At 31.0% G+C, this 27,426-nt stretch overlaps 1 protein-coding gene across 1 annotated transcript; it reads right to left on the bottom strand.

Annotated features, from left to right (window-relative positions):
* Positions 1-656: 656 nt before the first annotated feature.
* On the bottom strand, positions 657-27,426 carry LOC132952584 (uncharacterized). The gene is made up of 6 exons (XM_061024912.1): positions 26,930-27,426; positions 6,392-6,541; positions 4,148-4,758; positions 2,995-3,315; positions 2,725-2,872; positions 657-1,915 (listed from the first exon to the last, which is right to left on the bottom strand). Exons 1-6 carry the CDS (start codon positions 26,964-26,966, stop codon positions 1,644-1,646), a joined length of 1,539 nt encoding a protein of 512 aa, XP_060880895.1. The 5' UTR covers positions 26,967-27,426; the 3' UTR covers positions 657-1,643.

The raw sequence follows: 27,426 nt of genomic DNA, 5'->3' as shown, positions 1-27,426 counted from the left end.
TAATATGTGACCAACAAAAAATGGACTCTTACCTACCACCTATTAAACAAAATGCACATCTTTTAAGGAAGCTTAGGGAGCTAAGCCCCCCTTTAAAATTGATTTCCACTCACTAAAATATTTGTAATATCTAAGTGACACTGTGACAAGATTAAATCCTATACTAAAATTATTAATAAGATTTAGCCCTACTAAGATTATTCTCTAAATTTAAGTCAAGTTGGAGTAATGTTTACAGGGTCTAAATTGTGAAAAAAAATTTAAAATAACAATATATTTATAATCTTCATAATGTTTAAACAATTTTAAGTTGAAATATAGGAAGTATAGTAAAGTATATTATTTTATCACAAATTATTTGTATAATTATAGACTATTGTGTGTAAACATAGACGATACTTTTTTCTTTTATATAATACACAAATTAATGCGTTTTTAAGTCCTTGAACTTATACTTATATTAAGTATCCTTATAATATTGTCAATGTAAAAAATCTCAATTTTCAATTATTTGACTTTGCCTGGGAAACGCCGGTTGGGACAGCTAGTATTATATCAATAGGATATAATATTCTCCAATTATACAATATATCTTAATAAGGCAACAAGGATAAAAAATAATATAGAAAATACAATTTTAATTTTTAACTATAATATTTCTATATTACATGTTACTGCATTTATTCAGTTTTAGTAAATAATGACATTCGATGCGGTTATTTTTTTGCAATAATATTATAATATATAGTAATACGCTATGTACAAATTACAAAATATAAAGTCCATGGTTTATCTAACACCTAATTCCTAAGTAATGTATATTAACAGTAGTTGACTAATAATAAAATTATAAGCGGTAAAAAATTGCGATATTCTGATGAACTAAAGAACATTATCATGTATAAAGCACGAACAAGTATGAGGGTATGTGACATTTTAAAGGGAGTAAGTATAATTCATACAATATAATATATAATATTATAGAGATCCAACAGTAATCTTTAACAGTATAATTCTGTACATTTTATTGTTTTGAATTGATAACACGGAATGTATTTGTTTATTTGTATACAAAAAAAAAAAGTACAGTATAGTAGAATAATAAATCAATGTTATTAATCGGACAATTCTAATTTCTACCTAAATACTATTATATAATAATAAAAAAAAATCAATTAATAAAGTAAAAATTGTTTACAACCTACAGACTAGAAACATAAAAGTAGCTTTTCCCTTTTTCGGTGTTAAAAATGTTTATATAATGTGTTATAATATTCAGTGTATAAACAGGATCTCTACCGGTAAGCAGACTTGTCAGAATAGGAGAAAACTATATAGGTAGTGTATAAGATATCATGACAATATCAAAATTGTTTGCAATTTAAAAAACGTATTGAGCGACTTACTATAAAATAATAATTTAATGTATCATATTTCGTTATGACCGCGGCGTCGCGATATGTATATTATGTTCTTAAATATGAATGTATAAATATTACACAATCCTCAACCGTCGTAGCCTTTCGACCTTTAAGTTAATTTAAGGGAAATGAATGAAATTTAACTACGACATGGCCGAGATTCCACACAATTGGATAGCAAGGACATTGGATATTTTCTCAATGAGAACTCAATAGGTGCGTTCAACGAGATTTTCGAAATGATTGTGAACCGACAACTGTTGCTACGTTGTTGTTGGGTTGTATGTTTTTTATCACTTTCATTGGCTCGTAAAACTCATCGGTAGTGTATATCGGCGTAGAGTTTCTCATTGGCCCGTTGCAGTTGTTGATCTTTGGTTGAGATTTACGCCTTAAAAAAGGCGATGACTTTTTGCTGTTTATCTCTTCGATTTTCTGTATTATCTGTTGTACGCCCAAAACCGGATCCGCCACAGTTACCTCGCATTCGTCGTCTGTAATCGAAGTTCATGTACATTAGCATATTATACTTATATTTTACAACTTTACAAATGTGTTTATGTTACAACCTTATGACAATTTTAATGGTAAACTGATTTCTGATTATTATCTTTTATTATTTTTTTTTTTAATTTAATAACCGCAAAAGTATTATAAGTAAATAAAATATAATTCACTAGAATTATTTAAACTTCGATTTGTAGTCACAGTATGGCTTACATGAACTTTACTTGGCAAACTTATTTACATATGTATGAATTTTCTATGCAATAAAAATACTTAAATCTCAATAATATGCAAATCCAGTTGACCACTTATTGCCAAGTAGCCTCAAGAAGTCTTCCTGTTTAGTTTTGCTATTTTTCTATAACAATTTCTCATGTTATATAAAAATAATAATAATTTTCATATACATTCTTTCTGTACGACTGTAATATTTACTCAATGGATATTATATTAATAACTATAGTGGGAATTTATTGCTTTTGACACCCTCCCCCTAGTCCCTACCTCAATGTACTAACTTGATTCACTTTCCTAGGTACCTACTAGAAAAGATGCTGAAGTAAAAAATCCAATCATTTTTACCACCCCAATTGATGAAACACGGAAAAAACATACACAATGTAAAGGGTTTAAATAGTACGAACGGTTTTTGTAATTATCTTTTTGGGATTCTAAAACCTATTTAACAAAGCCCTTAAACCCCTTCCTTTGATAATATTACTATAAGATCCTTATTTTTGTGCCGAAATTCCTGTCTACCATACTGGCGCCTAACGAGAGGTTTGATAAAACATACTCGTTATTATGTCGTAGCTAGTTTCCTTTTCGGCAAAATAATCATCATATTCGTTGTTATTTCGATCTTCCTTGATTGGCACGGGCACCGGTATGTTGTTTGGTATATTATAATACGACGTGTCGCCGTCCCAGAACTGTTTATCGATCTAAAAAAATAAACACACATTTTTATCAGTACCGAGAAATCGATAACGATCGGTTAACAACAAAAACGACAATACCAGTAGCCAGTAATAATAATAATAATAACAATAGTGGTAATATAAACCTTTGGCAACGTGTCCTTTTCTTGTTTGGACTCGTCGATAAAGTGGTATATCGACTCAATCATGTCTACGTCGTCCGTCCCGTTCTCGTAAAGATTGACCGGTCTTATGATAGGATTTGGTTTATCATAATAGTAATCCTGCGCGGTGGGGTCTTCGATAGCAGCAGGGGGTACGGGCAATTCGCGGTTAGGCAACAGGTCCTGTTTGAAGCATATGGGAGACGACGGGAGCTGCTCCATTTCTGGGGTGGACGGCTTGCTGCATGAATTGTTGATGGCCTCGATCCAAGAGTGCAGGTCATTTTGGTTTTGAGCTATGAACTGGAAGTCGAGAAAAACATACGACGCTACGATTAGTATACATAATAATATGTGTTATATACTGTTAAACACTATGATAAGTGCGACCTATATAGCACTATACTTATAATGGTTTAGATGTCAATATTTTAGGATGTTTATATTATGTTCTTACATTTATTCTTGGCGAACAAATCTAGTTTAGATCCAATAAGAAGAAATCTTATTCGATAGGTATCTCATTTAATTTTATTTTGTGACGTACGTGGGATTTTAAATGTAAGGACTGTCTTTTTATATTTTATTGTAATTAATATTATTTAGCATGTATTCGTATGTGAAAATAAAATATACATAAAAACCTTTTAAGTATATTTTTTTAAGTTAATAATAAAAAATTTACTGTATTCTCTACTTCTATCAACTTAAAAAAACATTTTTAAATCATTTGCTTTTTTTCAAATTTTTGTAAAAATTATTTATCATCTATATTATCCGATGATCTATACAGTTTTTTAAAGTAGGTATTCGAATAAAATGTATTGAAATAAAAATATTAGAATACTATTATTATTTAAAAAACTCTTTGCAAAATGTATAGGGGTATTCTGAACCTTTTCATCTGTTTATTCGAATACAAAATAAAGGTTTCTATACAATAGACTATCGATAAAGGCTATAACTTGTATGACCCATATATTTAATCGCATACATTTCAACTTTTTTTTAGTTCGTAATTTTAGTCACTATTTTAAATATTATTTTACAGTGTCATTTCACAGTCCAATACACTATACATATCATAATAATAATAATACCATTATACAGGTTATACAAATAGGCGTAATTATACCTGGTAAGTCTTCTTGCCCGGGCACACGACTTCGAACACCCAGTCCTTGTTCCGGTTACCGCCGCCCGCCGCGTCCCTGGCCGTGTATCCTTCTAGGTGGACGACCAGACAAGGTTTCAACTCCTTTTCGCCGTTGTACACGTACATGGTGGACGACAGCACCGCGGCCCAGTACTTCTTCGTGTGGTCGACGAACAGTATCTTCTCTCGTTTCGTCAGCGGCCCGTACTTGCTGGCCGAGTACTTGACCGCGTTCGCCGACACGTAGATCACCTCGCTCTTCGAGCTCTCGGACGAGTCGCTGTTCGACCGGCTGCTGAGGCTGCTGCTGCCGTTCAGCGCCGACTTGCTCAACAAGCCCGTCGACAGGTTGCTGTTGTCGGCGATGCCGCCTCCACCGCCGCCGCCGCTGTTCGGCGCGCTGTGCCGTTTCGCGTTCAGGTGGTGTTTGGACGGAGGACTGTACCCGTTGCAGCCGGTCACGAAAGTTTCGTAATTGAGTATGTCGTCTTCGTACGCCACGTTGTTGTAGATCGGCTGGTTCGAGCACAGTTCTTCGTACGCCGCCTGCTGGTGTAAGCACGCGAAGCTGTTCGACTTCATTATCAGACCTGTATACATCGAAACCAATCAATGCACATATTAATATATTATTATGATAAGGTCCCTGCAAACGAGTCATTTTTAAGGAGTTGTGCTTAGGCAATAATTCGTTCGTGTCTTGTGTAATAAATGAACATTAGTGTGTGTACTGTAGATATATTATACTCCCCAACCATCACCCGCATCATACATTATGCAGATATTATGCAGACGCATGCACATGTCATTCGATCAAAATGTTCAAAACCAATTTATGAACGTGAAATAGTTACTCCTGACAAAAGTTGAAGTACTTTCAAAGGCTAGAATTTATAAATTGTAAAGATATTTCAATACATATACAAAATATACTATATATGTATATTATATGCATCGGTGGAGCACTTTTTCAATTTCAGCAAATTCTCGACAGAAATAAACATTTTAAATGTTATGCCTACATTTTTTAATTTGCTATAGTAAAAAGTAAAAACTATAAAATACATGCTCCAAACGATTCAAAATTAACTTCTTTACAGAATCAAAACATTTAAAATTTTTTAAATCGAACTACTAAAAGTACCTACCTTCATTTTTGTCAGTTATTGCTATTATAGGTCGATTTTATGGAAAATGTATAGGGTTTTCAAAAGTATTTTAAGTCAGATAAAATACTGTAACAGGAATACAGCAGCATCTCTGTCCCGTAAAATAAAATTTTAGACAATTTAAAAAATAACTAATTTTTCATGGTATCTACCATTTTAAAATTATAAAATTTAATCTGTATTAGGTACGTGAAGCTAATTTCAATATAATAATTGTTGTACACAGTTTTCAAAATTATTTAATGTTGGAAATGAACAAAATAGAAGTAAATATTATACTTTCCAATGCTGGGGGTATCCTCGTAGGCTACAATGGATAGAAACTTAAGAATTATAAAATCACCGCTGCTTCCAATCCCGACATGATTTTAATTTTAAAAATATTAATTTACAATAAACGTATTATATTAAAAATATCTAATATTATATGTTTATATATTTTGGTATTTGGTACTAAATAATTTGATGTTATTTTTTTACCATTTACCGTGTAACGTTTTTGATATGTAGGGAAACGTGTACACAAAAGAAATTGCATAGAATTGTTAAAATTAAACTCAAAATAATTATATCAAATGTTGACACGGTACGCTGCACGTATTCTTATATTCTTATATTATTCTTGTAGTGGGCATTTTTGTAGGTATTTATCGGCCTACCATCACTATATACCTCTACCTGTGGCGTCGTCGCGTCGGCATGGAAGCATTGTGCCGTGGGTTTTTGTCGTTTTTGATATCATGTCAACATTTTACCTTGAAACCCATCGTGTCACGATTGAAATAGGCGACGAGACAACGCCACAATAATAAAAACTACCTCTTTATGTATTCATATCGTGTGCATGTATATATATATATAAAGTTATTTGATTGCTTCTTTTGCAAACTGTATATGAGTATATAATATTATGACCTACCGTTATTTGCCAACCCGGTGAAAGCTATTAGTACCTATACTGCACATATTTTTCCTCGTCATCTCTGATTTTAGAATATTACCGAAAATCGGAGATGTAAATTAAACATGACAAAAAATGTGCTAAAATAATCACCCTTTGAACGTCCGTTCATGTCCATGTACGGAGTCCTAGCCGGTGACATTTCTCTGTTGGTGAGTTTTTCCAAGAGCTGTTGGCGTTGTATTTCGGCTCGCTCTGAAAGGGATTCGGCGACCAACACCGTTTGCAAATATAGAGCCACATCTGTAACAGATAGAAATGTATTTAATATTTAATAGTTTCATGACACGTGTACGTGCACGTATAAATATTGATTATTATTATTTTTTTTTTTTATCAGTTGGTTTTACACTTATTTCTAACTTAAAAAAATTTGTATTTTTCAATAATTACGAACGTAATAACGTACATATATTTCTCACTTTCTGGAAAAAATCAACACGTAGATGTCAATTATAAGAGTATATAATATTATTATCATATGGTACAAAATAATAATACCTTATCAACAATTGACTGTCTTGAATATTTAAAACTGATATTGAGGTACCTACTGCAGAGGTCAGATATGATATTTTCTATGAAACTGAAGTTCTATATTGCGGTGCATAACACTTGCGTCTACGATTATTATCTGTAGTATGTGACTTGCGTGTTGAAACATTTAAAAACAACTTACTCAACAATGTCTACAACTTGCGTCCAAAAAAATACATTTTGAACAGCATATAGTTACGTCCCAGTTTTTAATATTATAAATTATAGATATTTATTATTATTACATCATCACACATTTAAATAAATACAAATTGCCAATGGACATTTCTTATATAATTAATGTTGATACTAATATATAATATTTTGTAATAATAACTAATTATACACATTATTATAATTAATTTATATAATAAAACAAAATAATTAAAACTAAACTATTACAATAGTACCTATGAAAAGTATAATAAATACTTGGAAATGTATTATTCTGTAACTTTAAGTTCCAAGTGTTGGAGAAAATTGTTACTTTTTTTATAAATATCTAAATAACTAAATATTTTATAAATTTATTTTTTTTTGGGGGTTGAGGCTTTGAAAACTGAGGTCATTAGCCTGTGGAACTGTGGGGAGGGTACTGTAGGTTTTGAACACATGTTTTTATATTTTGTACACGATAAACGTACCAATTTATTATACGTTTATTATTATATACGGTTAAAGTTAAAAATGTATAATTGTAACTTAAATATTTTAAAAATGTTCGTAAATAATATAATATCACTACATAGAATCGTCTATAATTGTCAGCTTACACTATAACTGCAAACTTATATTTTAATTTTAGGTCTATTGTACTAAAATTGAAAATAAAATAAATTTTTAACTACCTATAGAAAAAGCGATCTAAACTAAAAAATATAGTTTTGAGGAAGTATTTTATATAATGAGTCATAACTTATGAGTTGTGACTATATATTAGAGCAAGTAGTAAAAATTATATCGCCAAGCTGCGTCATTCTCAAGACGCAGTTATATCGGTTGAATTTATACCTAAATTAATACCAAAATATAACTTTTTTTGGGATGCAACTTGTATGCTGCCTTATATCGATGTTATAGTAAATATTAACTAAATAACATTTAGAGTCAAAAAATTGCATATACTCTATAACCTAAAGGAATGCGTGTTTTTTTCAATCGTTTGAAACTATACACCATTTGGGAGTTTGGGACAAATATAATTATTATTATTATTTAAAATTGTTTTAGTATCTACCTATGTAATCATCATTTGCCATAAAATAATACTATAAATAATATTAAAATCGATTTCCTAGTAAATGATTCATGTTTGAGAGAAAAATATTATGCTAAACGATCATCGGCTGATCGTGATTTGGCAACGTTTAGTGATGCTTATTACCGTAGGTATCGTGAATGCTAATAAATTGCACCTCATCACATTGACCTTCAAAACGTATTTTTAAATAAAAAAATTAAACGATTGTTATGCCGTTCAATTGATTATAAAATAATTTCCGATAAAAAAAATATTTAGTTATTTAAATCGAATGAAACCGGGATACTATACATATATTTATGTACAATAAACAGAATTAATTCATCCGTGTAATGAGCTTGTTGTCAACGACTTTGAATTGTGACTGCGATCATTTACGTATCTCTTTAAATCGCATAGGCTTCGACAGTAAGAAAAATACTCGAATTTTATTAAATACATAACATAAAAATTAAACATTTTTTTTAAAATTTAAATCGGACTTAAATGACTTTTTTGTGTTTTTATCACTACATAAAAATAGTCATAAAAAATCTAGCATGATTCACATGGAATATTTATTAATGGAAAACTATAGATAATAACAATATACCTATACTACTTTCATACAATAATAATTATATACATAGGTATTTATATATAGTTCAATGGCGAGCTGAAGAATCTACGAGTATTCGTAATTTGATGTTTTAGCAAGAGTACTTATTATAATATGTGTTAACTTTCACGTATATTTACTAATATATAATATTATGTATACCTATATAATATACATAAAAAGTACCAACATAATATAATTAAAAAATTGTTTATTATAAATTTTAATTTTAAATTTATAGGTATCAATAATACATATAGGTACTTCTAGGTACATTATACTATAGTATATAGGCAAAATATTGATTAAGTTTTGCATGCCTATTAATATCTATAATACAATTCCAGCACCCACCTAATTAAATATTTATAACCTCTTGATTTTATAACAATAATTACACTTTTATATTATATTATCGATTTGAACGATGACAATCGCATTTAAAATTTAGTATTTATACATATAATATTTATTCTTATAATTTTTTTTGTATTCACTACTTTCAATTTTTGCAATGGTTTTTATCAAAGTAAAATTATGCAACATAAATGCTTAAAAATCACATATTACACAGTAGAGAGTTGTCATCCTGAATTTTGTGAAAGAACTGTGTTCAATTATTGGTCCATTCAAAAAATTCAAGGAAGTTCGAGTGCCTACATATTTTAGTGGGCAATTGTATTACTATTTCTCCTTCTTAAAACATTAATAGTTGAATATGAATTAAACAAATTTCTATAGCATAATTATATAAAGCCATTTAAAAGAACTGTAATTTCTTTTCTTTTGCTTTTTAAAAAAAAATATATTAAGAGCAGCTGCTGTCTCATATAATTACTAAGCTTCACTGTTTGGATAATCTTACACATATTATAATATAATTTGAAAAATAATTTTTACCAAACTTTCAATGACGTGAGCATACTAAAAGTATACTTACGGAATCTAATTTAACCAAAATAGTGAATAATAGAAGAACGGTTTTCAATGAAATTATTAAATGACATAAAACTATTCTTAAAAACGGCTATCAATTAGATATTCAATGTTTATTTTTGCTGAGTTTTTGTTAGACGATGATGCAAATGCATATAGTGATGTATGGTAGTAGTGTTTGGTTTAACCAACAAAGGAAGTCTAACGCAAATATTCTTCGCAAACACATAATTTATTTTAATAGTCTTAAGGTAATTTTTTTACTAAATAATACTGTGCACATAGTACATAGTGTTAAATTAAGTGCAGGTCATGAATAAACAACAACAATTATACATTTTTATTCAAATACGTTTTGTAATATTATAACAAATAAGCCATAGGCCGTAATAACAAATATTACGTAATTCTCGTGATATATCCATGGGCTTAGATAGTCCGATAGTCAGATAAGGAAAAATAAAAAATAAATACATATTGATACAGATAGCTCTTCTAGTTTATGTTTTTAATATTATCCATACTACCTATTACAATGTTATGGCTCGTAGACTCGTAGTCATTTTTTTTTTAACTCAAAGTAGGTATATTTGTTTCCCAATAATTAAAAGTACATATACTTAAAAAAAATATCGATACATATATAGTTGTAATTTAGGTAGGTAGTCGGATCGAACAATAATAATTGTACTGAACATCTTTTTGAATGTCAATAGTTATACTGACGTATGTACGGTAGTTTAAAGTGATAGTTTATGAAAAACGAATATTCCCGACGGTTGGTGGGTATATGACCATATAGGTGCTCGGTAAAGAATCCTTTCCAGCGATCAGCGCAATAATTATATAATACAATATTTATAGTAGTTGTTACTTTCTGCTGTTCTATAATAAATGCCACACAAATCAGGGCAGTATAACACACCATGCATACTGCAATTTTGAATATTGGTGCAATTATTCCAAAGTGGTTAACAACGTTATACATATTATTATATTATTTCGTTGAATCCTGCGTATTCGTAACGGCCGCTCTCACTTTCTAATTCGTTGTCGGTCCCATACACACGTGCGCGCAGAACTATTGTAGTATTATAAGTTATCTCATTAGCATCGTAAACATCGTTAATTGTAATTTTTATTTTATGTTTTTTTTTTTGTCCCGTGACAAACCTTTTTCTGGACAAAAATCTTCATTGGCGTCTACACGGCGCATACCGATCACACACACACACACACACACACACACACACACACACACACACACACACACTATAATAGTAACTACACGCACACAACAAAAGCGACTCATTGTCCTCTTAAGTGTACAACTGCAGACGTACCACACATCCGTCGATGGTTGCTGGCGCTGGTCGATTTATACACGTGGACCCTAAGAGGTATATAAAAATAAACATATATAGGTACTTATATAGTATTATAAACAACGGTCTTCCAGCAACCTACTCCACACGAGGGGAGCGCACGTGTACCTATATATATACATAATAATATAATGTACGCATAAATGTATAGTAGGTATATAGTTCATCCGTTCATCATGCGTGAAAGTATACGCACTTAACTTTTGACAATATTAATAATCCTGCCGACCCGGCGACCCCGAAAGCCATTAGCGTTGATTTGGAGGAAGCCCCCTCCCCCCAACTAAAAAATTGAGCATTCCCACGTTTTGACAAATAGTATAAAAACATCTTGTTTTAATCAAGGTATACCTATTCAATAAAAACTTTAAACTGTCGACATATTTTTGATTTTTTGTTGTCATTGAAATATTATATTTGAATATTATGCCACGCAATTTATTATATCATATATCTACGAATTGCGCACAATCATGTAGTTTTGTTTATTGCACAGGAGTAGGTATATTATAATAATATGATCAAGAGAAGCAAAACATTTAAAAGCTAGATAAGCCTATCAGAGGGGGTTATGTTATGTGATTTTTAAATGTAAGATATAATCTCCTTAAATTCAACCATTTGGTCGCTATATGCAGATCGGTGGAGACCTTAACGCGTAAGCCACACACCGGACACGCATGCTTATACACTATAAGCTATGCACTAATAGGTACGATAATCATACTAATCGGGTTAAAATGTATTATTACAATAATTATTATTCGTCTTCCCGATTATGATATGCACGTCTCGCCGAGCTCAGGGTATTAACCCCGCTCGACGGATACATTTTATATTATGAATTATTATAATGTCCCGAATGATGGCGTTGATTAATACGAACGCACGTATTACATATGTAATGTATAACATTGTATATATATATATATAGGTACGCCGTGTAAACCAAACCGAAGAGATCGCGGCATGTGGGAGCCCGTAATAACAATAATAATAATAATAATAATAATAATGAAATAATTTTTATACGGACGAAAAGAGCGCGGCCCGCGTAACAGGCGTAGTCTTCTCGTCCCAATTGAAAACAATGAATTCAAACATCGGCTTTAATTGATACCATTACGAATATATTATTTACATATAGCATTCTACAAAACCACATTGGTGGTATTATATCATTATATATTTATATTTATTATATTATATTGGTACTTACAACAGTTGTGATTGAATACAGCACGACAAAGTTAATTATCTTACCTAGGTATATATTGTTTTTTATTAATATCATCAAGTATATATAGGTATCATATTATATAGATTAAAATAGGACCCACGAATATAGCATATTATGTATCACGAAAGATACTTTTAAAAGTTAAGTGTCGAAGGACGAAAGAAACTAATCTAATTTTACGCTAGCGTATATTTAAAAAAAAGTATATGATAGCATAATAACATTAAGGATATAATGAAAAATACCAGTACTCGAGAACACTATCTATTGATCATATTCTATTTAACATAACCAACTCGTTAACATCTTAACGTTTACTACGACCCGTGCGTCCGATTAATAATTATTATGATTTGTCCAGTATACCTACGCCAATAATATACGATAGTACGATACGCGTGTGAAATAGAATGTGAAAATAATAATATATATAGTGTATAAGCCTACAACAACAATGTTATATTATATAACATTATAACAGTAAACCAAGATTATAATTTATGCTGTTATTTTTTGATAATTCTTGAGCCCATCTGCGGCGGGAGTTCCTACACCTACCGCGAGCGAATATTTACTATAGGTATAACAGCCGCGGGCAAGGGCGTAATTAAGGGGTGATGAGGGGGATAGATCCCTCTAGAACCTTTTTGATGTATATATATATAAATAATTAGTTATTGATTTGTAACTTGTGAGGTTATGCGCTGACACCACGACAAAAAAATAATGAATATAAAGAAATCTATAGGTATATGCACATGGTAAAATAATACCTATCCCTCCCCCCGTGAAAAAATTCCTAATTACGCCACTGTAGCCAGAGGTATCTATAAGAAATTGTAATTCTATTTTATTTTTATACAATAATATCCTTTGCATATAATCCATTGAAAATATTTCAACAGTATAGGTACCTCAAAATGTCTCATTTCAAATTTTGATGCGATTATATATTTACTTTTTTGAAATTTTCGGTCTGCAAGCCGATTTATGCAAAATGTTGCTCTATGAAATTTGAATGGATTTCCGCTTATGTCATGTATGCACGTTGTTCATTTTATAGTGTCAAAATGTTATGATATTACAGTCCACCGATAATGCGTGTATACATATTATAACAACCACACCCATAATATAATGCCATTAGCTTATGTATGGGAGTTTTGCTGAGTTACATGCTTCTCTTAAAATACACTATCTCAGATATTGCGTGAACAAACCGATAAATTATTTACGAGGTACTAATTTTCTAAATTGCTTCAAAAATGTATACCTACTCTTCGAAAAGAAATAAATATAGGTATAAACATTATTTAAATACATAAAATGAGAAACTACAAATATTTTAATACGAAAATATGTTGGTAGAACCGCATAGCAAAATTAAATTTATTTAAATCAGCAATTATCAAAAATAATTTTCAATATGAGATTTTAATATGTAAATTTGATAAAATATTTTTGAACATAGTCATACGACTACAATATGAATTAGAGTGGGTACCTAACTATATTATATACTGCAATAACATCAACAAATTCATAACCATAAAAAGGGTTGAAAGAAATATTGTTCAAGTACCTAAACAAGTATAGGTATATAAGTATAAACTAAAAAACATCGACCGATAACTTAGAATGGTTCGACTGTAGATTCGTTTGCAGCAGGATAAACAAAACCCAAAAATGGTAACAAATGTTCAATTTGTGAATTATTTATTGCATATATGTATCGAGATATGCATGTTATATATTGCAATATAATTACATGCGCCACAGTTTGTTGTATTATTATTATTGTTATTTTTTAATTTCTTACCATATATGTAAAAATGAGAGTTAACTATGAAAGACACAATTTCACCTATTTTAATGGTCGTATGATTTATGTTACAAAATTTGTAAAATACGACAAGAGAATATTAAGATATTTTATACCTTCGTGAGATTCCTACAGTAAAAATTTATAACTAATTATAAGCATCGCGATGCCATATTATAATATACATCGTATAAGATCTCTTAACAGTCTAAACTAACATCGGTTACGTAATAATATTATTATCTTACAAAGATCAAATTAAATTTTTTAGGAACGTTGTTTTACTTTTCTAAACTCCAAAGAAATAAAGTATATTGTATAATATAGTATGCTCAATTATTAGAAACTTTAATGAATGCGTGAACGTAGGTATCTAAACTAATTTTTTTTACTCAACAAAATCAATAAATTTATTTTTTCTAAATACTACACTATATTTTTGTAGTAGGTAGGTACTTAAAACTGTTAACGTGGGTATGTTCATGACAAAGTACATATATATAATATATATTATATATACTATATTTTGGCATGGGTATGTTATTGTTTCGTGATTATTAGTTGTAATATATCAAAATTACGGATCATACTCAATCTTGGTTGAAGAAAAAGATGATATATTTCATTCCAACTAAGCAAATATACGTGTATATTCGTGTATTCGTCGTTTATTTTAAGCGAAGGGCCATAAATTATTTTTCAAACACAAATATGTTCAAAGACAAGTAAAAAATGCACATAAAAAAAGTATTTTTTTTTCAGATAACTTACGTATTGTTTACGCAACTTTTATTCGCGCATGTCATTGAACGTTTCACATCTTCCACAAAAATAGGTTTAACGAGCAATGACAAGCAGCAGTAGTGTGCCTTAAATATTTTGAAAATCGTGTTTACTTTTCGAGCTAATTTCGTGCGATCATAAACATCGGAATTCTTGAGCAATGTCGTATATAACTTTTTTCTGGGCCAATTTGCGCCTATAATTTATTATAATATGCTGTATATATATACTCGCATACATGTATACGTATATATATGATACGTATAGATATGAAGCTTATTGAATTTCTTTTCGGTCGGCCTTACGCAATACAGCCATTTTGAGTAACCATATAGTCAACATAACTAAACTCCCCAATACATATTATTATGAATATATATATACATTGTTACGGCTTACTATATAATTATAATACCTCGCTATACAGTGCAGCATGTGTATTATAATAATAATAATATCGTACCTATATATATGCAGTAGGTAGTGTTGCTAGAAACTGCTCGCATAGTGTTCATTACCGGTTATCTCGCACGACTATAACTTTTCTTGAGTATATATGAAATATAATAGTCAAACGTGTTTTAAACGATGAATCGCGTTATATGATCGCCCGAGGGTGCATCGCGGCAACCGTTTCGTGGGTATCCCCAATTTCCCGCGGGATCGCATAATCGTAATATGTATATATTATATTATACCAATAGATATCCGATTCTGTCTGGTCAGCTGTCCAAGATCGGCGGGCAGCCCGGTCTCCCGCTGACGCGTTATTAATTGGTACCGAATTTCAGATAATTTTACGACTTCGGTTGATTTCACATTCGTGGAGTTAATCGCTCTCCGCGGTGTAGGTACTACCTAAAGAGTAAATACGGGTATATTTTGTCGGCCACTGACCGCGATATGCTATATATTATAATACTAAACGTGTACGAGATTCTTGTATACACGAAATCGCGATGTTTAACTTCCGATTTGTATGCACTAATTAGGACAATCAGGGCGGTTTTACACTATATATTTCCTCACAGGTGTTATTATAGAAGCAATCGATATTTCGCAGCTATATTATGACACCCGTAAGGTAAACACTTCACCCACCATATCTAAATTATGTTCCTGCTTCAGAAAAACATAAGTTTCTTTAAAATTTTTCCCATTTACACGCAGTTTAGCGAAAATGTCTACAATCATATTTAATTTTAATTTTATCTTATACTTGCAAATCACAAAAGATATTTATGATTAGCATCAGCTGGTGATATTATCGTTCCTCAGTATTTTTTTCCTCGTTCTTGTTGTACACGCGTCACAATTTACTCTAAGATGAGTAATAAGGACTCCCACGGGTCCGTGATATACAAAATAATATGTTTATACTCTTGTCTAAGTTCTGCAAGATATTTAGAGATTGATTTACGCCAGTTAACTAATATTTACGGTGACTTGACGTCTATAATTTAGAATATTTATATGCGTATTGTGGAGGGCGTTAGATCTTGGATGCCAATCTAGTGTAGGTCACCGCAGTATAGGCCGGTTATGGGAATACGATTTTTTTAAACGTTACAAGGTAAGAATATCGCCTTGTTTTTATATAATATACATACCTATAGATACTGCTACACAATCGACGAGAAAACCAATAGCATATACAATTCTCAAGTGTCTACATGAATAGCCAATAACAATAATTTATATCAGCACGGAAGATGATGATGGAACGTTTAAAAACAAGAATAATAATAATAATAATAATTATTATTATTATTATTATTAAACAAATGAGGGCTTTTTACGATTATATTTTCACGTCCATCGTAAATTGTCTGAAAACGTTCACGCATTCTATTATATAACATTATAATTCCGTAGTATGTGTTTTGACAACTTTTAGAAAACTTTTAGAATACCATAGTAATGATTAGTGTCATAGCGTAAGAGATTTCAGTGGAATAAAGTCTTATCATAAACCTAGTATATGTTATAGTCTTAGCAAAAGCGGACGTCTCATAACCTGGTGCAGTATACCACCCACGCCACTAATTATTATTATTATTATTATTGGACGTGCGTGCCAGAAGAATAATAAAAATAAACGTTATCTCACAATTGGTCTCACGCGGGAAGGTTAATATGTGAATATTAAAAAAACCATGTGTCATAAACCATCATATCTATATATATATATAGGATATAATAGCCCGAAACACTATATTATGCCATACTAAAGTAACTACTACGAATATGTTTATTATTATTTTTAATTCTATTTTATTTTTTATATTTTTTCATTTTAATGTTTCCTATTAGAAGCACGTCCTGTATTTATTGAATAGATACGAGATACGGTACTTTGTCCGCCGGAGGCATTTGTTCCATATATAACGTTAGTAAATGAAAAACATTTTTATAGGTTACCGTAATAACAACAGAGAATATTATATCATATCACTTTCATTCGTATTATAATATATAGATGCATATATCGTAAATAATATATTATACCATAAGTACATTCACAGATAAGTATGCAATTCTGTAGGATAACAACCCGATATTGGTATAATATTATCGCACATTTGCAGGAAAAGGAAACATTTGCAAACTTGATATTAACTAGTCCCGGGGTCCAATATCCACAGCGTCACACCGCAGCCCACTCACAACCGATATTAAATACGCAATTCGATATTTAAAATGGTAAACACTATAATTTATTATAATTATTAAAATACAATGAAGTTATTTTCATGACGCGCGACAAGTCTTAGACTTGTCATAGGTACTAAATATGATGTAAAATTACATTACACTGGGTGGAAATACAACACTGCTGAGTTTTTCCATTTTCCCGCGTTGGCCATTATATACCTACATGAAAAACAATGAATCTACGGAACTCCACCTTGCAGTATAGTCAATTTTTATTTTCGTCATTATTTACTCCGAAAATGCCACACACATACATTGTATATGAATTACAAATAATAACTGTACCTATTTAAACATGTGTTTATATTGTATACCGATTAATTAAACATTTTAATTCGAGTGAAACGATAAATGATAACCGAATGGTTATACATTTAGGTACCTATATATACTATATAGTATATACAGAATAATTTTCATAGTTTTTAAATCAAAAAAACACACAGGCACTTACAAATCTTACAGTGTAATAAATAATTTTCATCATAACATTTGAAAGACCTCTGTGTAATGATTAAATATAAATATTTTTAATTCAAGTTGAAGTTAATTACTAATTACAGTATTTCATAATAATATTATGGTCACAAAAAAATTATTTATAAGTTGTATAAAAAAACCATTATAGGTACATATAGTCAAAAACTTGAATAAGCACTTATAAATTGTTAATATAAACAAGCTGAAATTAACAAATATAAAATATAAAATGATTAATAATAATTTAAAAATTCCAATCCTTACATTTTTAAATGCTTTTTGTTCGTTTTAATTATTTACGCCATTAAACGATAAATTTAGATTGACGTCTTTCGTGTTATTGTTATGGCACTTATATTTTTAATTTTTACACCATTAAACCCACGAGTGTGATATTATACTTTGACATAAAAATAAATTATTACTTTAGCCTTTATGCAACTGCAGACATGTGTAAATTTTTTTTCATTTTCCCAAACATAAAATTTACCAACAATATAAAAAATAAAATAAATATAATGAAGTATTTTAATTTACTCTTAAGGTAAACACTTTAATCAACTTTGATAATCTAAATTACCTACCTAGGTAAATAATTTATAGGTGACGTCTATACGTTGGTAATTAGTTAAAAATTAAAAAAATATATAAAAAAGATCTTTCCTAATTATTTTTTATGAGAAATAAATAATAACTTGTTAATAACCCATGAAATAGGTATGATGAAAACGATAAATAGTGGTTATTTTCATTTCTAAATAAATAATGATGACGTCAAAAACTATACTATGTATCAGACAGGTTTTTTTACTAAATATGATGTATAATTCCAATAACAAAAATCAAAATATATATTATATAGGTATAGGACATAACTAAAACATTAATATGTTATCATTTTATAGTTATTCATTCATAATTTTTCACAACAATATAATAAATTATCAAAGATTATACTTACTGAAATATTACTGTATACGTATTAGGGATACTTAATCAATGCATTTTAGATTATAATATTCCCACTCAAAGATATATTTTGTACTATAAATAATATTATCTATCATTAACTGGCAATCATACAATAAATATAAAATACTCATTAAAAGCATCCAATATTATGTTTGCTAGTCAATTTAAATGCGGTACCTATACCTAATTTGTATTATGCGTAGAAAGTTCCGTCCGTTCCAAGGCAATAACTCGAACAAGTTGTGAAACATATATTCAAAAATCGTATCGAAAACCTGCAGCGAATATGCTATCAGTGATGATCTATATCAATACCTACATATTAGACACTAACAAATTGTATCATGTATATTATAACATTATTATTATTTTTTAATTCGTAGAGAATATTTTCAATGATAATCTATTCAAATTCAGAAGCCGCATAAAGGAAATACTACTATATTGTAAAACATATTATACCGTTGGTCGAATTCGAAATAATATGATATTACATATTATTTGATCCGTGGCTTTGTGCGTTAGCGGCCCCTTAGGGCCTGTTGAGACCCGCAGACGTAACCCAATGCAATATAAATTATATATTATGTATACTATATACATCTAGTTTGCGACCAACCGGTAAACATATGACTGATAGGAGGGTTTTTTTATAATGATCTCTCTGGCGTATAACACTAATATTATATCGGTCACCAACGAATTGGACCACGCAGGTAGAGGGGAGTTATATAAGTCAGTTGTAGTATACGAGGCGATTACTTTTCCCGATATACATCGGCTAACACTTATAGAAATATTCATAATAAATAAAAAATATGAATATCTAGTTTCTGCAATAATGTAAATTACATGGTTAATAAAATATCAAAGAATTATGATTAAGTATATGTATAAAAATGTAAGGTTAAGGGGTTAAGACCTAGTTTAAGAGTTTAGGCACTATATAAATTAATGGAGATGGGCAATTAATGTATGATTTGTGTCTTATAGTATACTAGTATAATATTGGTACAATATGTCAATGTGGTACCTACACTGTACTTGTCCCGTTCAAAGTTGATCGCTCATAGATCAAAAAATTCACATCAACAATTTTAGAAAAACATTTTCTAAAATTGAATTAAAAATCAAAGATTGCCATTTAAAACCGAAAGTTCGTCGTGTTTTGAGTGTTTTGTTTTAAAAGTATCTCCCTGTATATATTATATAATATAAAAATGTAGCTACCGAGTAACGGTTTTTCAAAAAACGTTTGTATTATTAAACAACAAATAAGAATAACATAACAACATAATATTATACTTGGGCGCACACCTATCTTATTATTATTAAATACTATACGAATGCTATGAGCGTCCTATACCACTGCGAATGCACATAGCATGTTATAATGGCATGTCGCGCGCTGCACGGCGGTCGACGGTTTACAAAAACAGGTGGAGGATAGGACGCAGGTTATTGTGCCGCCTCGGGGTCGGGAGGAAGCCGCGATTTCCTGCCACCGCCGCCACCTCTGTTGGATCTATCGCCGAGACAACCAGACTGGTTTTTTCGTCGTTTAGAAAGGATAATGATATTATATGTATTTTATTAAAATGTGATATAGGTACTTGCGCGTTTTGGACGCGGATCAATTCCGAAATGCGCTCTTATCGAGTTGGTTAATAATATTATTGATGGTGGAGAAAGGTTAGGTAAGCCCGATACATTCGTCCCGTTCGGCCAACAATTTCCCTAAATAATAAACATCGGAAAGGAACTTATGCAATTTCGTTTGACCTCCCCAAATTAATATGTTTGGGTATAAAATATGAATAAAAATACTCTTTTATAGGTATATGGTTGTATTTAGCACACTACGCGCAAGGCACTATAGAATCATGTTATGTGAAACTATAGGCATCTATATAATATTTTAATATTATTATTTACTATGGGTAAAATAAATTCATAATCAAATAAAATAATTAGGTACCTACTACGACCAAGGTACATTTAGGCACGCGGTATGCCGGAAATAACTTAATATGACTAAGCTCCACTGATGCGTGTTCGCGTTGACAAACGAAAACCACCTGCTATCGCATACGTATGATAGTTAATATATAATAATATTATTATGCGAGACGAAAGAGATCGTTTAATATTATTATTAATTATTATCTAGCAGTATACAGGTGTATATATAATATAAGTTATAACCTAACTATCGCCCGTGCAGCTGCGATAATGAAACGATACGGAAAGACCATGACAAAAACGAGTTTACGTCTTTACGAAAAAAAAAGAAACAATCAACTCGTTGCACTATAATAATAATCCGACAATAATTAACGTTTTTGTTTACCTGGTTCGCGTGAAAGTCACATAATAGATATACAATAATTATTAAATATACCTATATTGGATGTCCAGGCGTCTGGCGATAACTCGCGCTCGAACGGTTCTCGATGAAGTGTCCGACGAGCACATAATATTATAATTGTTCTATACGGAAACGTAATATACGACTTAAACGTATAATATCCGTACTCAGAAGTACAGGACCAGATTAGATTTCGATTCGTGACATTTAAAATACATCGTATAATACATACATATATATGTGTGTGTGTGTGTTGTACACGAAAGGAAGAAAGCGGTTGTTACTTGTTAATGTTCTTAGGACCTATACGCGTTGCATAAGCTTTAACGAAACGATGACCTTCCGCTGATACGCGCCAGCGTTTGATTTATACCGTCGTCGTTGGTTGTACGATTTTTTTCAATGCGGAAAACGTCGTTCAACTTTTATCCCGAAGGTATAATTCGGTGCGAATACTCGTATATTACATATACGCACATAATAAAATTATAACCGCCAAAAGAATAGTAGTAACAAAAATATATTTCTCGAATATTATTATTATGCTAAGAGGAATAATAATAATTGTGTTATTTGTATTATACAGTATTGTAATATTTAATTTTTCTGATTGTTTATAAATTATAACACGGAAGGCAGTATAATCTAAAATTTAAAAACAAAATCATGCTTCTGAGATATTAATTCATAAAATTATTTTTAAATAATACAATTTTCAAAATAAATTATGTCAGTACACCATTTTTATCTCTCTGAAGTGCGTATCATAGCCAATTTATACGTTTAACAGAAACAATCCTGTTTTAACTTGGTTAACAACATTACCTGTGTCGCTACGTTGGATTTTCTACGATATTTATATATTTATGATAATAATTTACACGGATGACACTACTTCATAACTTACATAAAATAGCGACCACAAGCCATTTTGTTAACTTGAAGTTTGATAATAGATAAATTCACCCTTGTAATAAATGTAACAACATATTATAGCCATATAAGGTTGGATCTACTGAACGTGAATTTGGTAGGAGTCAGAGAGAGAAAACAAATAGCTCAATAGTTCGCAGACATCCTCTTAAACACCGGAGTTTTAGTATTTTTGGCGTTTACAATGAAATAGATACCTACGTCATACGTATGTATGTATGGGGGGATACGTGACAAGTGGCGCACGCACAAAGGTGAAACGAGATGACATGTGAGTCGACTCAATTATTACTATAATATGAGAACGATTATAAATTATAACATTATAATAAACATATATATAAGCCAGCTATCGTCGGCGATGGTGTAGATCATCGTTTTGACGCAAATTGTGTGTTTTTTTTAAACCAATTATAATAACGCATAGTCGCATAGGTAGATTAAGCACTTTAATACGACCAGCACGGCAGCACCCACGTTGATATAGACATATTATAGTATATTTGTATATAAAAATAGTATCGTGATATTATAAGTAAACGGAGTTACACGTGGAAGTATTAGATTTCCGTAAAGTAGACGATATAGGTTTCTCCGCGATAGATCGATGACGACGACGACGACGCGTATTAAGTGTCTTTACCTGTATCGTATTTTATTTACGTTTTGTCGCTTCGATTCACGTTCTGCAGTTGTAGTCGTCGCAACTCACAACCACAATATTAATGGGGTAAAACACAAACGTTTAATTGAGAGAAAAAAACCATTTAAGTTCGACTTATATAGTCGGACTAGTATTCCAGTAACCTCTTTTCGTGTGACGGTTTTATTGACGGATTATGTGAGCCGTGCATCTGTATCTGTATTTTTTTTACATACGAATGTAGGTAGCCAGCGAATATGTCGCGGCTTACCGTAAGTGACAATTAGCGATTCCGGTTTTGCGATTTAACCATTTGTATTTTTTACGCGTATTTCACGCACACACAGCACATCACGATTAAACGAAAATGTAATAATATGTATACCTAACCTATAGTATTGTACCTATTTATATATATATATAGATACACACTTGTTAGGTATGCGTACTTTAAATATTATTCGTCTTGCGCATCTGTTTTGCCTCTAGGGATCCCTGTTTAAAACGACCGCCATTGGAACGAAAAATAATATCATCTTGAGAATATTAACCGTCTGTATAATACGTAGGTATATAATATGCGACGCACAGAACTCATCAACATATTATACCCATATACGATGTACCAATCTTTAGATCATAAAAAATATATATATTACCGACGGCCAAGGTCCGCATACAGCACGCGTTAATATTTTGTTATCCTCACGGTCGTTTAGTTGCACGAATAGGTATAATTTCATAACTCTAGTTTAAGATTTATAATATTATATTTATACTGGACAGCTAGTAGACTCTGTAGAGCAACTGAGTTAGAGACACTATTATAATATGCCACTACCGCTGCGGTAAATGTCCATTCGTTTTTACCGCGTTTACAATCTATCATCGAAAACGTATTTCTGCGTCATTACTCACTATACTGCTCACTACTGTAAGTTGAATATTGACATTATTATTATACACCCGATTAAGTTTTCTAATGCTATAAACGTCCTGCGTTTATATATATTATAAATAAAAGAAGCGTAATTTCTACGTTGTTAATATTATTTTATTATTTTATTGTTGGCAAGAGTAATTGTGCATATAATGCTATATAATAATATTATTATTGTATTTTAAACTTGAACAATCTCCAGCAAACGTCTTCATTCGATAGCGCGGCTTTAAACTGCACGCAGTGAAAGTAGTCGGCTATAACTTTCCGACATAAACTGCAGCAGCCTACCGCGCGCGGTTAAGTCTCACACTAATTTAATATGATAATTCGTGAAATCGCATCACAATCGTGTTTTAAATGATTTAACATCGGTTACAGAAACACGTGTTTCCGTCGAAGTCATCAATACAGATTATTGGCAGATGCGTCTATTAGGTGCTCGGTGTATATAATTGGCATACTACTATAATACCTGACCGATTATGTTCGACAGTGACATAACTATACGTAATATTACTACATTTTAATATAAAGTGGAATTCGAGCTTTGTACCGGTATACGGATTATTGTCGTTACGAATACAATTTGTACAGCCGATCGATATTAATCGATAAATTCGTAGGTATTATATTATTATAATATTATTATGCGGTGTATGCGCCATGTGTGTCTACCGTATTTTTACACACACATCGTACATTAGAGTACATATTATACCGTTATAATATTATATTAAACACATTTTTTTGTGACCACTTTATATATAGGTGCCTATATTTAAGGAAATAAAGATCTAAACTTGTAAAGTTTCCAAAGTAAATTTTTAAAAATAAAGACGCTGGAACCTACCTATTGCATATTTTCTAGTTCATCTTTCTGACCCAAACCGAAGAATGCTAAGCCTGTTTTCAAGACACATTTTGTTCAGTCGTTTCGTGCCGAACGTGCCATGAATGTTAATTGTTTTTCTTACATACCTGACGTATAGGTACGTTGTACGTACAATATTTAATATGCGCTACCCAAAATAATATGTTCATCATTGACTCATTATTACGTTATTCCTAGAATATTTCGATATTCGCTACAAATCAAAAACGCGTTTGAAACGTGTGATAAGAATAATCCAATCATGTTTGAAGACAAATTGACTATTGCAGTACCAGTAAAGTTGTATGGCTGTATATATTGTTTACAAACCATCTAATAAAAATAACTTGCACGACGGTGAACACTGAACACCGGTCGTCATCAGGCTAACCACAATATTATAATCATTTTAGATTACAGCCTTAACAAAATGTCAGAAATTTACGATTAAGTGATTGAATTATTGCGAGTCACAACTCGCGGTAAGTCAATTAATATAATATAAGGTATAATATGATTGCGGTAGGCCAATGAAAAAATACCCGTAAACATAGTAAATACAGCAGTTGTGCAGTAAGTATGTATTATTATTTATTGGCATATATATATAACCGTATACATTTTGTAAACAAAATATATAGTTACGTCGATTTTTTAATAAAAATCTGTTATTAAAAAAATTAGCAGTACTCTCTTCATATTAGGCATAATATCATAATAACGTAGAAAACATTAATAGTCGTTTCTTAAATAGGTTTTAGTAAAACAGAAAGTATTTCGATAGAAATGAATGCTGTGTGTCAGTCTAACTTATAATTATTATTGTTTGCAGAATAAAACAGTTTTGTTTCCACACACTATACCTACCACAGTATCTTTTCGGGTATTTAACACGTGATGGTTGGCATTACATTAGTTATATACTTTGTTATGGTTTTGATTCGTTTAAGTAAATTGTAGTGGGCACCTACACTAGCTAAATAACAATTATAAAATAATTAGGTATTCGTTGTAAATAAAATAATAATGTTAGTTTTATAATTATTTAAGGTTCATCTCCATTCGTTTGGTACAAATAAAGAAAAAGTAAGTACTTGTGCAGTACGTGCTAGTAAGTCGTAGTCATATGAAAAATTAAAATTTGCGCATCATAATCCTTTATCATTTCCGATTTATATCAATCATGTTGCTAATTATTATAATAAGAACATAAAGTTGTTTTTCAGATAATAATCGAAGCATTATAATATTTTAACAATTCCCTTATGTTAATTATGTGTTATTACTACATTATGTAACGGTAGGTATAAACGAAATTGATAAAAATATACAAGATATTATAAATTAAACTGCAGTGAGGAATAATAACATTTTAAGCACACAGCCTCGTTGGCTGTGAGCGGCACTCGGGCATGCTTAGTAAAGAAAAATAAATTTATATTTAATTGTTGTCATTAGGGTATTGAATATTGAGAACATTAAGTATCAAAATACACATATCATGAGTAAATTAATTGAAATACCTATGGAATACTCAACAATAAAATATTATTAGATAATATCCTTCACTTATCACATTTAATCATTACTTAATTATCATCGTTGGGATTAGTTACTTATCTAAATATTATTATTACAACCAACGATGGCTATTTTTCATTTTAATTTTTGTTTTCACTACCTACCAACCTTCCACTTTTTGTTTTTAGAAACAAATAAATAGCGCTTGGTTAACACTGGGTTGTAAACCAGGACTCGTATCCAGTATGGATAGTTTTAATTATTATGCGATTCATGTATATTATTCTATAATATTATGAAGTACTATGGTGATGGTCTATGGTACATGCGTTCATTTTTAGCTAATTCGCGCCAAAATTACTAGATATTATAACTCTTCCCCTACATTCATCTAATAGACTAATGCTCGGTTGCGTGAACCGTTTTATAAAAATTTAATAGTTCTCTAAAAAATTAATGGACCAATCTGGGCTCACTATTGATTCATTAAATGTTTTGTGCAACCCGGCATAATAATGAAAATCGAACTGATAATTGTCTCGGCGACAAAGTGTCAAAATCTCTTGTAGATTATCAAATGCACCGACTGCATAATAATATTATACATGTAAATAGTATCTAACCTGTCAATATTTCATTTCTTCCGAGGTTGTAGGCCATGGCGAAGGGTCGTTGTAGACTTCGCTGTACAGGTGTATGTCACAGGCAAACACGACGCTTTTCAGCCTTCCGTCATCGGAGAGATCGGTAAATCGCACGCGTCTCGAGTTATAGTAGGCGTCAAATAATTATCCAAGAATGGGTGCAGTAAATTACGGAACGAAAATCACTACAAAAAAAAAACAGAAAAAAAAAACGGTTTCGGCGAGATAACGCGCGCACACCGCAACACACGCGACCGACGGGCAAACGTTATTCACAACAGTCACAGCGGTACTGTGTCGCCGTCTACAACAGTCCTACAGAAGCGCTGGGCCCGCGTGTTTCTTTTCGCCGGCTTTCAATTTTTATTCAACCTCCCACCGATTGACGCGACAACACGACCGACGGCGTTGTTATGCTATAACAATAATAATAATAATAATATTATGTGCACACGACGTCCTGGCACAGTGATGGC

Source organism: Metopolophium dirhodum, chromosome 9, assembly GCF_019925205.1.
Source record: "Metopolophium dirhodum isolate CAU chromosome 9, ASM1992520v1, whole genome shotgun sequence".
Lineage (NCBI taxonomy): Eukaryota > Metazoa > Arthropoda > Insecta > Hemiptera > Aphididae > Metopolophium > Metopolophium dirhodum.
This window is presented reverse-complemented; position numbering and strand designations above follow the sequence as displayed.

Coding starts and splice junctions, on each gene's coding strand:
- LOC132952584 (XM_061024912.1), bottom strand. CDS start 26,966: ATGGCCTACAACCTCGGAAGAAATGAAATATTGACAG. Junction 6,542..26,929: donor AAGAAATGAAATATTGACAG/GTTAGATACTAT, acceptor TATCTGTTACAG/ATGTGGCTCTATATTTGCAA. Junction 4,759..6,391: donor CATGAACGGACGTTCAAAGG/GTGATTATTTTA, acceptor CGATGTATACAG/GTCTGATAATGAAGTCGAAC.